The sequence below is a fragment of the Pelmatolapia mariae genome, linkage group LG20 (genome assembly GCF_036321145.2).
Source record: "Pelmatolapia mariae isolate MD_Pm_ZW linkage group LG20, Pm_UMD_F_2, whole genome shotgun sequence".
Taxonomy (NCBI): domain Eukaryota; kingdom Metazoa; phylum Chordata; class Actinopteri; order Cichliformes; family Cichlidae; genus Pelmatolapia; species Pelmatolapia mariae.
Genome location: NC_086244.1, coordinates 42,544,086 through 42,562,475, shown reverse-complemented (window position 1 = coordinate 42,562,475; position 18,390 = coordinate 42,544,086). Strand labels below are relative to the sequence as shown.

The 18,390-nt window shown below is 39.9% G+C and overlaps 2 protein-coding genes across 2 annotated transcripts; one reads left to right on the top strand and one right to left on the bottom strand.

Annotated features, from left to right (window-relative positions):
• Window positions 1-3,099: 3,099 nt before the first annotated feature.
• LOC134618472 (large ribosomal subunit protein eL22) lies at window positions 3,100-6,762 on the bottom strand. The gene is made up of 4 exons (XM_063463884.1): window positions 6,639-6,762; window positions 5,718-5,825; window positions 4,217-4,341; window positions 3,100-3,294 (listed from the first exon to the last, which is right to left on the bottom strand). The coding sequence occupies exons 1-4, from the start codon at window positions 6,648-6,650 to the stop codon at window positions 3,150-3,152; spliced, it is 390 nt and encodes a 129-aa protein (XP_063319954.1). The 5' UTR covers window positions 6,651-6,762; the 3' UTR covers window positions 3,100-3,149.
• Window positions 6,763-12,737: 5,975 nt separating this feature from the next.
• On the top strand, window positions 12,738-17,593 carry LOC134618394 (troponin C, slow skeletal and cardiac muscles-like). The gene is made up of 6 exons (XM_063463765.1): window positions 12,738-12,856; window positions 13,470-13,500; window positions 14,325-14,471; window positions 14,602-14,716; window positions 14,935-15,071; window positions 15,454-17,593. Exons 1-6 carry the CDS (start codon window positions 12,833-12,835, stop codon window positions 15,483-15,485), a joined length of 486 nt encoding a protein of 161 aa, XP_063319835.1. The 5' UTR covers window positions 12,738-12,832; the 3' UTR covers window positions 15,486-17,593.
• Window positions 17,594-18,390: the final 797 nt, after the last annotated feature.

The window sequence follows — 18,390 nt, the reverse complement described above, 5'->3', positions numbered from 1 at the left end:
TATCGCTCTCGGTTTTTTTTTCTACATGTATCACTCTTTTGCTTTCTACCATCTTTTTCTGCGTCATTTGCCTCTAAATCTTATCTGTACTGTACAGTCGTAGTGTTTGCTGCCCAGAATACACACATTTGATTGGCTGAGTGGTATCATGTGGAATGACATGAAACTGGTCTGTGCTTTTCCTGAGCCACCAAATCACCACCATCAAGACTACGAAAACGGCGCCATTTAATATGGAGCAAAACTGGTTTGAGAAACAGGAGAGTGACCCCAAATACCAGCAAATCCACAACAGATTGTTGTAGTGGGGCCAAAATTGCTCTACAACAACGCAAGACAAACAGAAAACAATTCCTCCTAAAGCTGGATCTACAAGCTAGTAAGTCAGAGGGTGTACTGGGTTTGCCACAGGACAGAAAGAACCCTGTGAAGAACTCTTACATTAAATTACAAGCAGTTTGTTTTCAACTCCAGCAGTAATTGACTCATATGAAGACTCCGCCCACTTCATAACAACGAAGAATGAACATAATCACACCGCTCAGTTTTATTTCAGCCCATCTGAGCTGCTTAATTTGCAATTTTTTAAAAATCTTGTTTCCATGATTCATTGGGTCCTATGTAGACCCTACACTGAGTGCTCTACAGTGCAGTAACACTGGAATGAATAATGTTTCTCCTGATCTGTCAGTACCAGAGATGGGCAGTAAGGATTACAGTAACGCGTTACTGCGTTACTAAAACAGTGATTTTTTTGCGAGTGTCTCATGACAGTGACGTAAGCGAGTGTGACGTTCGTGACAACAGCTGTGTGCAGATCAACAATGGATATCGAGTGCGGGAGAGAGTATGAGCATGCAGCGTTTAAAGCGTGGAAGTACTGACCTTACTTTAAGTTTGATTCCATAAAAAGTGACAAAAACATTAGCGTCCGTTGTGCGTGGGAAGAAAACAACTTTTTACAGCGAAAAAACCCCTAAACTTCCAAGCAAGCACCGAGTGCGCTACGACGTAATGGGAAATTCGGGAAAATCGACTACAGCTTTGCATTTAATACCATAATTCCCTCCACACTCACCACCAAACTGGAGCACCTGGGACTCAGCTCACCTATGCGTCAGTGGATCTCCAACTTCCTAACTGGCAGACCACAGGCAGTAAGGATGGGCGGACATGTCTCAGCCTCCATCACTCTCAGCACTGGAGCCCCCCAGGGGTGTGTTCTGAGCCCCCTGCTGTACTCTTTGTACACATATGACTGTGTGGCCACTACCAACTCCACCACCATCATCAAGTTTGCTGACGACACCGTCATGGTGGGCCTGATCTCTGACAACAACGAGACGGCCTACCTGAAGGAGATTAGGAATCTGGAGAACTGGTGCCAGAGGAACAACCTCCTTCTAAACGTCAGTAAGACAAAGGAGTTGATAGTGGACTTCAGCACTAAGCAGGAGAGGAACTACCGGACCCCTGTCATCAACGAGTGCCCAGTGGAGAGAGTGGACAGCTTCAAATACCTCGGAGTTCACATCACACAGGACCTGTCATGGTCCTGTCACATCAACACCGTGGTGAAAAAGGCCCGACAGCGTCTCTACCACCTCAGACGCTTGAGAGACTTCCGACTGCCTTCCAAGGTGCTCAGGAACTTCTACTCGTGCACCACAGAGAGCATCCTGACGGGAAACATCTCAACCTGGTTCGGGAACAGCACCATGCAGGACAGACGAGCTCTACGGAGGGTTGTGCGATCAGCTGAGCGCACCATCCGCTCCGAGCTTCCTGACCTGCACTCAATCTACAGCAGGCGGTGCTGGACCAAGGCCAGGAAGATCGTGAAGGACCTCAGCCATCCCAACAACGGACTGTTCTCTCTGTTGAGGTCAGGAAAGCGATTCCGCTCCCTGAAGACCAACACAGAGAGACTGAGGAAGAGCTTCTTCCCGCAGGCGATACGGTCTCTCAATCACACCACCACATAGAACGGACCCACACTGGACATTCTGGACTTTGTTTACACTAATTCGAATAGATGCGTGGTCATCTAATCGAATCACTTCATCACTTTAAACATATTTGCACTGCACAAGTCACTTACAAATGTGGATTGCACAATCTTGGACATTATATTTCTTCATTTCCATTTAATACTTGTACAGCTGCTGTTATTATTCTATATTTCTTCATACATTCTTATATATTTCTATATTGTGTATTTTGTTGTAGTTATTTTATTTTCAACTTTAATTTATATATTTTATCTTATTCTTTCCCAGTTAAATTTACCCTTCATTCTAATTTGTTTTACAGTTATTTCATTTTTTAACTTAATTTTTATATTTTATCTTATTCCTTCCTAGTCAAATGTACCCTTTTAATTTTAATTTTCATATTTATTTCCCATCCTATTCATAGTCTCTTTTTTCTTCTTTAGGTCACAAACAGTTGTGTAAGCATTTCACTGCACATCATACTGTGTATGACTGTGTATGTGACAAATAAAAATTGGAATGTGAAATTCACAGAGAAACTCACGGATTCTTCCACTGACCGCTGCGGCACACCTGCACCAGGGCAAACCTCCGCCTGCCCCACTCCTGCTTTACAGGTGAAAATAGAGCAACAGGACCGCCGAGTCTTTGATTTTATTTATTTTCTGCTGTGTTTTACTTGCATCTATTTGAAAGAGTGTAAACACAAAAAAAATATTTTATTTTATGTGCTGGAATGTGCAGAAAATAGGTTTAAATGTTAAATAAATTTCTTCCAGTCAGAGAATGTTGCATATAATTTAATGTTTGCTTGATGCATAAAGTTAAAAGATTAAAACTAATAAAACAAGTTTTAAAAAGAGACTTTTCCATTTGATTACATTTTGTATGATGGATTATGCAGAAAAAGTAGAATTGGGCTGAAAGATCTATTTCTTTATCACCTATTCAGGTTGTAAATCATGTTTTTTTAAAGTAACTAAGTAACTAAGTAATTAATTACTTTTGAAAATAAGTAATCAGTAAAGTAACGGGATTACTTTTTTCAAGTACCTTGACCAACACTGGTCATCACATTATGAAAAAGAACCTTAAACAAAAACTGTATTGTAAACAACATTTATTTAAATACACAAAATCAGATTAATTGCCATTTTAATCATCATCTTCTTCCTCCTCTTCATCCTGATTAATCTGGAAGTAGCGGAGCTCATAGCTCTCCTTGGTGTTGGCAACAACACGCAGCCAGTCACGGAGATTGTTCTTCTTCAGGTACTTCTTTGTCAGATACTTCAGGTATCTGGAAAAACAAGAGATTTCATCATCAGTTGAATCCCCTTCAGGGAACAGCAGCACGGTGGGTGAGGGGGTGGGTTATGGATAGCTTCCTGGTATATGGAATGTTACAAAAAGCTATGCAAACCTTGCTTTAACAATGCCATGAAAATAGCACATTTTTCCCCACAAACAACAGACTGGTGGTGTGGCGACATCGGTGAACTCATAACTGCCATTATACCTTTAAGAACTGAATCCTGTTCACCATGGGCTGTTTTCTCATGGATCATGATGATGATGAACTCCCTAAATATCCATTCCCTGACATCATCATTAATAATTGTTAAACTATTTGCCTACGTGGCAAATACATTTATGGATTTTTAGTCTTTTTTTAAAGACTCAACTTTTCTGGAATCCTCTATTAAATAAAAAATGACTAATAAGCTCACTAGCTGTGAAATGTTCCATGTTTAAGAGTTACTACAGGTTCCAGTCTTCAGTTGTAATATCCCAGCTCACATCACATGATGATTCTACTCAATAAAAACCCTGTGCAGCTTTGTTCTTGCACAGCAAGAGAGAAAGTTACATTTCATATAACATATGACACTTTATTAGACATCGTTTCATTATTATTATTTTTACATTTATTAGTCATTCAGGATTAAAGATGTGTGTCAGCTGTCGTTTGACACTGATATGCCACCATATTGTTAATGTCTTAAAATGAAAATGTTAATGTTGGTATTTGTGAATGGCTGCAGCTGCGTGAACCCTTCAGCACAGTGAAATCACCAATAGCAGTTTTTAGTAACGTCACATGATCTATATGCAGATGTTGAGTTAACTGGTCTTTACATTTGCTTCTGTTAGTAATGTGGTCTTGTCATCTTACTCAGAACTTTACATTAGGAACAAACAACACAGTGAGTGCCTGATACCTTTTGGAGAAGGGCACCTCAGAGGACACTGTAATCTTGCTCTTGCTTCTCTCAATGGAGACCACACCGCCACCAAGGTTCCCGGCCTTGCCGTTCACTTTAATGCGCTCCTGCAGAAACTGTTCCTGCAATTAACGTGTGGTAAAAATGTTACTTTATATCGACGGCTCTATTTATGCTCCACATGAGCAACAAGTTCACTGAAGAGTAACAAGCAAAGTTCTAATAAAACCAACAAATCTCTTTGGGTGAGTGAGTTTGTGGATTTTAAATGCATCAGGCCTTTTTGCTTAAATGAAGCTAACAGTAGTATGGATTATTACGAGCTGTTTTCCAATTGTATGGCTGTGAGTTCGATGGCTACAGAACCCTGGTATTAAACTTGTCCCCAAGCAGATAATTACATATTCAAAAATCAGTCATTTCTGGGGTTATTCCTTTGGTGTTAATTCATTTTGACTTTTTTGTGCAGCACATTTGACTGTGTTACATGTAACTGCTTTAGTTTCCTGTGTTTCCAGCAAAGCCTTCAATGTACAAACTAAACGTTCAAGTGTTTTTCCACCTCAAGTCAAAATAACGAGCACTATTTTTATTTAAGCAATAGATCTGCATTTCTTTATCCTAGGTACTGTTACTGGCATTATGAGAACGTTTGTCCTTGTGCACAGCTGTTAATCCTCCACCCAGTTTGTTGATATTTGGTGCAGCTATTCTGGTGGCGCGTACACCACATTGCCAAAAGTATTCACTCACCCACCCAAGTTGTTGAATTCAGGTGTTCCAATCACAGCTGTTACGCTGCTGTGTTGACATCAAAATGCTTGTGAGCAATAACCAATAACTGCAGTTTAGAAAGCTAATTAGCACCTAGAAAGCTTCATCAATTGACAGGAGCCACACAGAGAGGAGACCTTTACCTCATTATCTGTTCAACGTGCAGAAACTTGGTTGGTACTTACTAATTTTCTTGTTGCTTAAAAGAGAAGAAAAAAAACCCTACTCTTATTTGTTTCAGATATCATCTTAAACATGTAAAAACACTGTTTCTTGCCACTTGCCAGAAAAATTGCCACCACCTCTGCTTTGCAATACATAACCACATTGGCCTTGTTAGTTTGTTCTTAACAAGTCGTATAAGTAGTATAACCAGTAACTAAGCCTTTCACACCAAATTATAGTGAGTATCAGTAACTAGGTGCTGACAACTACCAGTACTGAGAAAATGCTAATGACGTTCATCCTTAGCGTCATGTGGCCCTAAAGACATCTGTAGCAAGAAATGTTACCGACTGAAGAGAAGAAGAAAAAAGCTTAGGTGTGTGTAAAGGTGTGGTTTCCCGAGCTAATCCAAATGGAGGCTGAACTCAAAAAGGGTGCAGAGTGAGCCAGATCTGGCTAGGAATGTCATCTCAAAGAGGCCCTGCAGCTTGTGCAGGACAGCCTCCAGTCTTAAATTGGTAATAAAATAACTCAGAAAAAGTTACAGCTTAAAACTTACAAAGTTGGCAGCATCCATGATGCCATCTTCGACGGGGTGCGTGCAGTCCAGTGTGAATTTTAGGACCTGCTTTTTCTTCTTACCACCTTTGCTGGCATTCTGCTTCTTCTGCCAATGGAAGGACAAACATTTACTTCACTGCAAAGAACCTCTAGGCTGTCCACTGCATTTATATGAACAAAATTTAGTAAAAAACCCAACAACAACCAACTGTTAACATTCCAATGTATCAAAATGTTAATTTCCCGTTTGTGCCGTACATGGGTCCAAAGAGCGATTAGTAAAATCTGGTCACCATCACATTCAACTGATTAATTCAAAGATCCTGCAATCTGAATTAACAGCGGATTTTGCTTTTACCTACTACGTTATATGTATTCAGCATAACAGTTTAATATACGTGATGATGCAACTGTACTTAGTTTCTAGCCAAAGCTTGACTGTAATTATAAGAACATCCAATGACACAACATTAAGTATGCATAAGTGCTATTTTCGACTCTTTAATGTTTTGATAAGTACGACTAAAAGTAATTAAAAACATCTCCATGAGTTGAGCTCTGCGTCAATCCCCCGACTAGTAACGTTCACGTCTCGGAGCGATTAACTAACAAACAGGTCAAACAAACAGCGATAGCTCCGTAGATACTGTCAGCCTCCGAAACCTTATCTGCGCACCTTATTAAACAAAGGTATCGTTATAGGGCTAGCAACGTGGTTAGCTCTGCGACGCTGCTAAGCTAACGTTAACTCACAGACAGCCATAGGCCACAAAAAACTCAGCTGTGTAACAGAAAAAACCATCACAAACGGACCCAAACCCTGCATTTTAGTCCATGTAGCTGTCACAAGCCAGTTTTTCCAGATTTCATATAGGAAAAGATACAACTTCGGTAGATTTTAGCACGACTTTTTACTTACAATAGGCGCCATGGTGAAGAAGCTATCAAAAAGGAAGAGCAAGCGGTGCGCATGCGCTACACATCATACGCCGAAAAATTGATGGAATTCGTTTTGTCCCAAAATCTCTTCATTTCCATTCATCCAATAAACTTTTTTTTAAACAGCAATGGATGTTCATACAACCTCGCAATAGTTCCGGTATTCCTTGTTAACTAGTTTTTACATTAACTGGTTAGATTTGTTTACATTTTCCACTCTCCGTGTTAAAAATGTTGCATCCGCAGATTCGTCATTTTCGCAGAACCGTCTGATCGCTCTAACAAGATTAAAGACCTCCGCAAAAAAAGTCTCGATCTCCAGCTCGTTCAAATATATACACGTATCGATATTATATTCAGATAACAATTAAATTATTTTAATTAAAAAAAAACCCAAAACATCTTCTGCCTGGTCCGTCTTTTTGTAACATAAACAACGACTCGACATTTTCCTCACGACACCGATTAGTTCGACGGGCCCGCGGGTTTACCTGTCAGCTGTTAAACACCTGCTGCTGATACAGGAAACACGCCCACGTGACAGTGACGGTTTAACGTGGACAGCTGCTGTTTAATGTAACGCAGGGGTGGGGGAACTCCAGGCCTCGAGGGCCGGTGTCCTGCAGGTTTTAGATGTGTCCTTGATCCAACACAGCTGATTGAAATGGCTGAATCACCTCCTCAACATGTCTTGAAGTTCTCCAGAGGCCTGGTAATGAGCTAATCTTTGATTCAGGTGTGTTGACCCAGGGTGAGACCTAAAACCTGCAGGACACCGGCCCTCGAGGCCTGGAGTTGGAAACCCCTGGTAACGTCATCCCATATTCTCCACAAAATAAGCAACTGCAGCCCGTTTTCTCAGCGCAGAGCTGCTGGAGCCTGTTTCCCCTCAGAGTGACTGATCTGGGTTAAAAGTGACAAACGGGATTTAACAGGAGGGAGTGATGGACACTGGGCAGCAGATCAGTCAGCTTACAAACAGGAAACCAGGCTGAAATAATCTGTTTCCAGTAGGCTAAGTGCTCTTTATTTCAGCATGAGAAATGTCTATAAGTACGTTTTGAGCGCTTTGAGCTGATCATCGTCTTAAAACAAAGATAAAACAAAAGCACATTTATTGTCTGAGGGGAGTGTAGTGAATTGTAGTGAATTGCTGACACGATCGTGTTAGCAATTCACTACGTTGATTCAATAGAATCACCTGATATTGACTAAACATTGTTTCAATGTCTCCTGGGGACTCTATGAATTAAATTCTCAGTGCCCCGAACTTACAATAAAACATTACAAATACAATTACTCAGCATAAGATTCCCCATAACACCTGGGATTGATTATTTAAAGATGATTTTTTTTATTCACAGTAACCACCGACTGCATATGTCTATCACAGGGGCGTCCAACTCCAGGCCTCGAGGGCCGGTGTCCTTCAGGTTTTAGATCTCACCCTGGGTCAGCACACCTGAATCACATGATTAGTTCATTACCAGGCCTCTGGAGAACTTCAAGACATGTTGAGGAGCTCATTTAGCCTTTTGAATCAGCTGTGTTGGATCAAGGACACATCTAAAAGCTGCAGGACACCAGCCCTTGAGGCCTGGAGTTGCCCACCCCTGGTCTATCACCAGTTAACGTAGGCGTGTTTTCATCTTCGTCTTCTTCTTTTAATTATTTATTGGCGGTTGGCAAACAGCAAAATGGTGCATTAACACCAACTGGTGTGGAGTGTGGACCAAACTTTCAAAAAAAAAAAAAAAAGTCAAATCTTTCCAAACAAATTAAAAAACAAAATATGGCCTGATAATTTTCACTTCTCGAGTTCTTTCGAAATAAATCAGCCAAGTCCAGTTTCACTTTCATATCATCGAACTTTTGGATCAGTTGTCTTCTTTCAGCATCATATTTGTGACAAAGCACTAAAACATGTCCTATTGTTTCTTCTTCTTTGTTGCAGTCACACTTTCCTGGTGTTTTCCTGTTAAACAATGTGCTATTCAAACCAGCGTGCCCAAATCTGAGTCCAGATATAACTGTCTCCTCTCTCCTGTTCATTCCTGTGCTTCTCATTTCAAGATTCAAGATTGTTCATTTGTCACGTGCATAGTTATACAAGTACAACACGCAGTGAAATGTGACCCGACTGTGAGTCGCTCCTCGACTGTGCAAAAAAACAAGAGAGAGAACATTATATACAGTGAGTGAATATTTACAAAGAGGACATTATGTGCAGTAAGCGAGTGAGTTATATACATTATATAATTAAAATAAAATAAAACAATCTGCAAATTCATTTGGAATTTGTAAAACAAAACGTCCTCTCGTTCTCACCTTTCTTCCATTTTCTGCTTTATTCGCCTCTTTATCTCTGTCCTACTAACACAGATAACCAGATCCACTGAAAGTCTCTTTGTAGTGTCCTTTGCTGTCCTGTCTGCCTTTTCATTTCCCCTGATTCATGATGCGCTGGTACACAAGAAGGTGACCATAAGCCCCATCATATCAACTCCATAGTGTTTGTTGAATCTCTATCAGATTGTGTGGCCTGCTATCTGAGTGACTGTCTTGCAAACTAGCCAATGATGAACTTGAGTCCGAGCATATCACCGATCTTAATGGTCTTGCGTCTTCAAACCACTCGACAGCTAACAGTACGGAAACCATTTCTCCCGTGTGCGCTGATAATCCATCTCTGATCTTTTTCCTTACTTTGACATGAAGCTCAGGAACAATAAATGTTATCCTGCTTTAGTTGGATCAATCGCGCACTGCTGACACAGTCTCCGCGCACAGCTTAGAGGGAACACTGGTTGGATGTATTCCTTTATGGATCTGTGTAGATTTTAACTGTAATACTGATCAATATATGCCTGCACTGTAGGTGAGTTTAAAATAAAACCCCAAACCACATGACACTGATGGACAGATAAATGAAAATGACAACATTTCTGCCAACATAAGAGGTCAATAAGATGACACTTTAGTCGTGCACATGTATGTGCACATGTATGTTTATGCACATTCACCCTGCAGTCAAAATCACATATTTTTCTTTACTCTTTGTCTGTACGTACGTATTTTACGTACTGTTGCATGGAGTATAAATACGACATACCTCATAAACATATCATTTGAACTTGCTCACCAACCTTCAACAAACTTTACAAACTTTGCAAACATTTTCTCAAGTGTAGTTTTTCCCTCCTCTGCTGTTTTCAACCAATGGATCGTTTTATTCACTTTCAGTCTAAAATAAAATTCTGCTCATTTGTCAGAAGATTCAGCATCCAAATGAATGGTTGGCTCATTCATACACATTATTATTGAGCATCTGTACTTTGGTCAAGAGCCTGCTGGCACCCAGCTGAAGGAAGATGTTCTGAAGTACTTCACAGCTGGCTTCAGTTGCTGAGGGTAAATGAGATTCAGTGTTCCTGAATCTGCACGTGCAGAATCCATGTAAGAAACAAAGCTTTGTCTGTGCTGGCATCGCCTCTCTCAACAGTGATGGTGAAGATGCCACCAGGACAACTTGTTCCAGCTCCCTATTGAGGTCATTTATAAAGGAGAGTGCAACAAACATATTTAGCACAATTATAAGTTACTCTCTGAAAAACAACATCATACTTCAAACACTGCTATGTGCATAAAAATATGAATATGTACAACTTCTGTAACATTATTACCATTTCTAACATTAATATACACTCATTAAGCATTTCATTAGGAAAACTGATGCAGTGCAAGAGCTGTCATAAATTTGTACTTTTACTAATATTTTATTTTTAGTCCTATTTTCATGTTTTTTAGTGGGAGAAACGTTTCATCACCTCTCCGGTCAGGCAGAATTTCCTAATCTGGATGACTGAGCATGCTAGATGTTTTTTTTTTTTTACATCAGTATTGTGTTTACCATAATAATTTGCCCTTTTGTTACATTTTTTCATGCCATCAAAGTATTTTCATTGATAGTACTTGTTTTATCACAGACATGTACAGCTGTGAGTGTTTGACAGCACTATGGTCTACAAAGATACATCTTTTTGTGAAATGAATAAAATAATTTTCCTCTATCACAAAAAGCATCTTTACTTCTCTGTTCAAAGCAGAGCTCCATTTACAGAAACAGTCATTTTAGCATCACTTCATTCAAGATTGACAGAAACAAAAAAGAAAAATGTTTTGGTTTACCTTTACACTGTTCAATGACCAACTGTGGTTAGGCCCAAAGGCTTCATTCGCCACAGCAGGTAAATCAATAAATCACTTGTTTCTGTTTAAACCAAAATGATCAGACTCTAAAAAATCTCTCTCTCTAAGCAGCTGTAGACATTTATAATAAGAGCCTGTCAGTGACAGAAAGAAGCACTTTTAATGAAACAGTTTCCATAATGAACAAACAGGTGCCTTTGTCACCATTGACAGCTGCAGTAGTTTCACTTAAAACTGGATTAATTTCAAAATCTGTCGCTCTCATTTCTATAAGAGTCCTTTATACATCTGCTCATGCCAGCATCTCCACCAATAGCATTCACTCAGGCTTTTTTATTATTATTATTATTTTATCTGCTTTTCACAGATTTGATTATAGAGTGACCATCGCTAAAAGTGAATGCGAGCCTATCATCATTACTGCTCGCACATCCTGATGTCCCTTTTTTAAATTAGGCCCCTCTGACTTTAAACATCAAGGATCAATGTAACATTAAATGCTGTTTTCTCTGCTAATTTAGCAGGACCTCCAAAGATAGGGAAGCTTACTTAATTCGCTTATTGGTAGAATCAGTGTGATTAAAATGAACATTTGAATAAATCCACACTTCAGAGATGTAAAATTCAGAGGCGGATTGTCACTTCCTAACTTCCTGTTCTGTTCTGGACAGTGCATATCCACAAAATCTCCTTTTGGTTCAGATCTTTGGACCTGCTATGGCTCAGTGTAGAGCCCCGTCCTGTTTCTCATGCTTTACTTCTCCTGTTCCATCCAACCTCTCTGGCTTCACAAAGAACCCTTGGTTCACTCCACACTGAAAATTTGGCATCAGCGCCAATTTAACTCTCTAAGTATCTATGTTATCTCCTTTATTGAGGAATCATCTGTTTCAACCATTTTAGCATGATATAATAAGGGGCTGGCATGTTTTAATGATTTTTACAATGATGGTGTTTTCCGCAGCGTCACAGATCTCGCTCTCTCTCAGATCTCCGTCCTTCCGACCTGTTTCAGTGCTTTCAGATTAGACATTGTGCCAAAGTTTTATTCCAAGTTTTTCTCTCCACAGCAGTGGGAGGAGCTTATGAGCCAAGACCCTCTTCAAAAGCCAATTATCTCTAAAGTTTATAATGAAATGTCATGTTTTGATTCCTCACCAGTTACTAAAGGCTGCTTGGGAACGTGAATTGGGTCTAAATTTGGGGGATGACTGGTGAGACAATGCTCTAAAAGAATCACACAGGTTCAGTCTGCGTTCAGCTTTCTCTCATACAGTCCTGCTCTCTGAAACCTGATTGTCACAGATCCATCCCAGTATCACTGACTCTCTGGCTCATCACTTACTCGCTTTTGGCAGAATTATTTCGATTTCATGTAAAGGACATTTTCAGTGATCATTAAACCTTCCCCCCATGTTTCCATGTCCCACTTGACCTCTAACCAATAAATATTTTAACGTTTACTTTCTTAATGACAAGACGTTATCTTCTTCTTCACTGGAAGTCGACTAAAGCTCCCTGCAGCACTCAGCGGTTCAATGACACCGTGTCTTTTCTCTAAAAGAGAAGATCTTAACATATTACGGTCCATTACAGTCCTGTAAGTGTAGGTCACTGGGAACTACAGCAGTTCTGGTGTTTACTGGCAGTAACCTTCAAAGACCAAAAGAAAAAGCTGAAGCCTGCAGTGATATGTTTCAAATGTGCTGCAGTGGAGAGCTGAGGGGCTACTGACAGCGTTTCACTGTTCTTTGCTGCCTTCTGTTGTTTCCTATTTATAGACTTCTCTCTTTTAATCCCTCTGTCACCCCTCCCACCATCCTCCTTGAATTTTGTGAGATAGGTCAAGAGCCTTTTTTAGTTTCACAGTCCTCTCACAATAAAGGCAGAGGGAGTTATAACTGCCAGTCCTCGTGCTGTGTCTGAGTGTGCTCTTGTTTCAACTGCAGGATCAGATAAGCAGCCATGGATGATGTATATAAAGCAGCGGTGAGTACTGATAATGCCGAGTATGCTGTTATATTTCCTTCTATAACATGTCTTCTATGATATACATATTTATTGGACAATTACACAATTATATTAGAAGACAGACTGTATAGTTGTTCTTTAACAACTGTCAGTGTCCTCCTGAAAATGTGAAGTTCTGTTATTATTGTAAGCTTTGCGTTACTGTAGCTTTACAGTGAAATCTGAGTTCAGTCAGCCTTGTGTATCAATGTGATATATTTGACCAACTTCACAATGCAGTGCAATGAAGAATTTTAGGAGAAAGTTCATAGAAAAGAAAAAGGGATTCATTTGAAACGGTTTGAAAATGTCACTTTTGTATGTATAAATAAATGGTGCCCGACAAGAGAACAAAGAACAGCTGGACAGTTGAAGGGAAGAAGAGAAGTGACAGCTGCTGACCCCGTCGCTCAACTTCCATAAACAAGAATAGCAAGTGAAGAAATTAGTGTCACATTGCAGTCCATACTGAGAGCAGCAGTGAAGCTGCAGACGTGAACCTCTGCTGCTGCTGAGTGCCACAAACAATCACCCAATGAAAAACACAGGCAGGTGAATTTCATGTCAATTAAAATGTGATGTTTTCCTCCAGGTCGAGAACTTAACAGAGGAGCAAAAGAATGGTGAGGAAACGACTTCTTTTCATTGCTGTCTTTCTCTTTATTAGATGAAATGAAAAATGCTTTATTCATCCCACCTTTGAGAAAGAAGTTATATAATTATGATTCAATGTTATTTCTACAGCACCAAATCACAACAACAGTCACCTTAAAGCATTTTATATTAATAATATGAAAATGTTTTGTTTTCATTATTTTTTGTGTTCATTTTGTTTCAATTACAGATCCTGATTATTTTTCATGACAGGAGAAACCAATGAACCATTTCAGGCTTTTATTTTAAATACTTTTTGAGGGATTCATGATCATTGCCTCAGATTTCCATGTGTGAAAAAAGGCCTGAGATTGTAAAGTATCTGATATGTGAAGCTACATTTTCAAGCAAGCATAAATAAATATTTTAGACAAATCAAAGATGGTTAAACAGAAAATAAATAAAATAAATAAAACTAAATTGGTAAATTTGTGGTTGTTGGATTATTTCATTGTTTGACAACAAACCTGACACCATAGGAAAGCCTATTTCTTTCTCATAAATGGTGCCAGGATAAATAACAGTATTTTTCCAGTGTAAATATTTTATTTTGTTTTCTGTTTTCCATTGTGGATCTTTGTGTTTAAATGACAGCTTTTATCATAACAAAGGATAATCAGTGAATTCCTGTAATATTAGATGCTGTAAACAAGCCCTCGATAGAAACAGTTCAAAGTTAGCTTTGTCTTCACAGATGTTATATTTTCAGCATCAGTCTGGTCTGTATCGGCTGTTTGTTGTTGTGTGCAACGTTAACAACAATCTCAGTAACAACAACGATTTGTTTTTTCAGAGTTCAAAGCTGCGTTTGATATCTTCATTCAGGATGCAGAGGACGGCTGCATCAGTACCAAGGAGTTAGGAAAGGTGATGAGGATGCTGGGACAGAATCCCACTCCTGAAGAGTTACAGGAGATGATTGACGAGGTGGATGAAGATGGTATGTCAGTATTAGTATGTTGCCATCAAGAACATGTTTATTTCATGACATGGTTAGCATATTTAAAATAAAATTTAAAGGTGAAAAAGACATTATAGTCCTGATTTATTTATTTGCTGTATTTTCACAGGCAGCGGGACGGTAGATTTTGATGAGTTCTTGGTTATGATGGTCCGCTGCATGAAGGAGGAGAGCAAAGGAAAATCTGAGGAGGAGTTGGCTGAACTTTTTCGCATGTTTGATAAGTAGGTCTCTTTTGCATTTTCTGTTCACACGCAGCCAAAATACAAAGAAAATACCACCAGCCTGATACAAGACAAATCTTTGCTGACTGCCAGTAGGAGATGGAGGGATGTTTTGAATATTGTTGTGTATGTAAAGTACACATACAGTAAAAATCTTAATGCCAAAAGAGCTCAGCGAGTATTCCACGTAGGATTGATGAGTGTATTTTTATGTGAAGGAATGGAGATGGATACATAGACTTAGAAGAGCTGAAGTCCATGCTGGAGTCCACTGGAGAGGCCATCACTGAAGATGACATCGAAGAGTTGATGAAGGATGGAGACAAAAACAATGATGGCAAAATTGATTATGATGGTATGGGAAGCAGTTTATTCGCAGTTAAAATGTGCACAAAACAGCTTACTCCTGACAACATAAGGAGAACATTTTCATCACGTTCACAAACCATTTCACTGAGAATGATTACAGAGTCACTGAGCTCTTTATTGTGGCTGACAAAGTGCATAAAGTAACAAAAATCAGTTCAAAAGGCAAGTAAACAAAATCCAAAGGAGTCACTGTGAAAATGATATTTATGGACTTTGATTTTAAAACCCATAGATTTTAAATCAAACAGTGTTGTGTAGAAAAGTTCAAAATAACGTTATTTCCTCCATTGTACCCAGTCATGGAGAGTTAGTAATGAATAGCTTTGCTGATGTGACTGATGTACTGACCTGTTCGTTGTCTCTGACAGAGTTCCTGGAGTTCATGAAAGGTGTTGAATAAAGGATTCTGCCGGAGGCTTCACATCTTCTATCCTCTACATGCGTTGGCAACATCATCGAAGGTCTTCTTGAAGATATCTTCACCGGTTTTTCTAATACTGTACCTTCAAGGCCTTTTCCAGGAGATTTCATTGAATAAAATATTTTTTCTGAATAAAAATACTTACATGTTTGTTTTGTCTGTCACACAATTTTGTGTAAATTAGCTTAACTGAAAGTGAATTTGTGTTATTTCTATGGTGCTTAACTGAGCTGCACAGTCATGTTATAGTTTCAATGGGACACCGGTCTCCAGCGCAGGACACGAGTGGCTTTTCCAAGGTTCCACAGAATGAATGAGAGGGCAGGCAGGTAATTCCAAGTTTTCCACTCGCTTCCCTCCTTGGTACATGAGGCTATGCACAAAGGAGATGACAGCAAAGACAAGCCACAAGAAACAAAACATGGAATTCAACACTCCGGTGGAATGCTCTGATGGTTAGCGGGAAGAAGCCTGGCACTTTATCACATCTCTCAACTTATTACTGTATGTCCATATATATTATGACTGTGGACATTCATATGTCCACGTCCATATACACCACGCACTTGGCAAGACACAGAGAGAGAGACAGAGACAACGGGTGGAGGACAGAAGGGTAAGCTGACTCTGGAGGATCAGGGAGGTTTTTATTATCCCCAAACACAAATTTGTTGTGCAGTCAGTAGAAATCACACAACCATCAAGCAAAATGCAATAATGTGCAATAAATACACAACAAAGCGATATGACCATTGAGAACATGGTGAGTTATTTAAAAGACGAATGGTTGGGGAGTTGCAGTCCTGTATGCTGGGACACTGTTTCTACAACCAGATGGAATCAACTCAAACTCCTCTAATAAGGAGTGTCGAGGAGCTGCCATAACCTGCTACAGGTGTGGAAGCTCATTCAGGGTCACACCTGCGATTGTGCTGGACTCTGTCACTGTATCTTGAAGTATCGTTGTGCCTGCACCAGCAGACAAAAAAGAGAGTGGAAGAGCAGATTTAATAAAACAGTAACCTAAAAGCAGATGTGCTGGGAAGCTTTTCTACAGACAGCATCCACCTAAAGCTCAAAGGTAACCTTATCATCAGTTATAGTGCTACAGTATTAATACTGCTCAACGGCCTGATCCTTTCTTAAGAGCTTGAAAAAAGGACGTGACTGGACTTCTTTAAGCGGTACATGTGGTGGTTCTTATATGGCTGTTTTAAACTGTTGGAGCACTCAACACACTTTATACAACGTGCCTCATTCACCCATTCAGACCCTTTCATACAAGCACTTTTTTCTACACCTAAGTTAAAATGTCTTGATGCTCAATCATCCAGGTAAAGAAATCCCAAAAGGTTGATTCTGTTCATCTGGACATTTTCAGTGGGAGAAACGTTTCGTCACTCATCCAGATGACCTCTTCAGTCTCAGCTGACTGCAGGTTTCCTGCACTGATCAATAACCATGAGTACCATTCACAGAGAGTTGGGGAATGGCTGCAATCACAGCATTGTAAGATGGTGACAGATGGACCCTTAGGCCCCCTCCTCGATTCAGAGATGGTCTTTCCCTTTTCACGTAAATGGCCTCCTTGACTCCGCGCTCAAACCAGCGTTCCTCCCTGTCCAGGATGTGTACATCCTCATCATTGAAAGAGTGTCCACTGGCCTGTAGGTGTAAATAGACTGCAGAGTCCTGGCCTGACGAGGTAGCTCTTCTGTGTTGTGCCATCCGCTTCGCCAGAGGTTGTTTGGTTTCCCCGATGTATAAATCCTGGCAATCCTCCTGCACTTAACAGCGTACACTATGTTACTCTGTTTGTGTCGGGGGATCCTTGGGGTGGACCAATTTTTGGCACAGCGTGTTTTGGGGTTTAAAAGCCACAGAGTTTCACAGAGCCTGCAGTATTTAGAAAAAATGCGTCTCAACTGTTCTGACACTCCTGACACATACGGGATCACTACAGGTGATAAGCGAGAGCTTCTGTTTATAAGGTTGGAAACCTGCAGTCAGCTGAGACTGAAGACGTCAGCTGGATGAGTGACGACACATTTCTCTCGCTGAAACGCTACGTCCAGATCAACAGAATCAACTTTTTTTTGGATGACATTAATAATGTTAGTCAGTACTTGATGCAACTCAGTTTTTAACCAGCAATTAACCAGAGAACAAGTATATTTATTTATATATTAACTTATATGTATAGTGTATTTCTTATTTATGTATTTGACCTGGGGATAGAATCATTTTTAAACTGGCAAAATAAAATGTGAAGTCTAATCTTAAAAGTAGAGATAGTGTCTGTCTCCTGAATCCAAACTGGAAGCTGGTTCCACAGAAGAGGGGCCTGAAAACTGAAGGCTCTGCCTCCCATTCTACTTTTAAATACTCTAGGAACAACAAGTAAGCCTGCAGTGTGAGAGCGAAGTGCTCTAATAGGGTGATATGGTACTACAAGGTCATTAAGATAAGATGGGGCCTGATTATTTAAGACCTTGTATGTGAGGAGCAGGATTTTGAATTCTGGATTTAACAGGAAGCCAATGAAGGGAAGCCAAAACAGGAGAAATCTGCTCTCTCTTTCTAGTCCCTGTCAGGACTCTTGCTGCAGCATTTTGGATCAGCTGAAGGCTTTTCAGCGAGTTTTTAGGACTTCCTGATAATAATGAATTACAGTAGTCCAGCCTGGAAGTAATAAATGCATGAACTAGTTTTTCAGCGTCACTCTGAGACAGGATATTTCTAATTTTAGAGATGTTGCGCAAATGGAAGAAAGCAGTCTTACATATTTGTTTAATATGTGCCTTGAAGGACATGTCCTGGTCAAAAATGACTCCAAGGTTCCTCACAGTGTTACTGTGTTACTAAGAACCAGGTCATTTTCCTC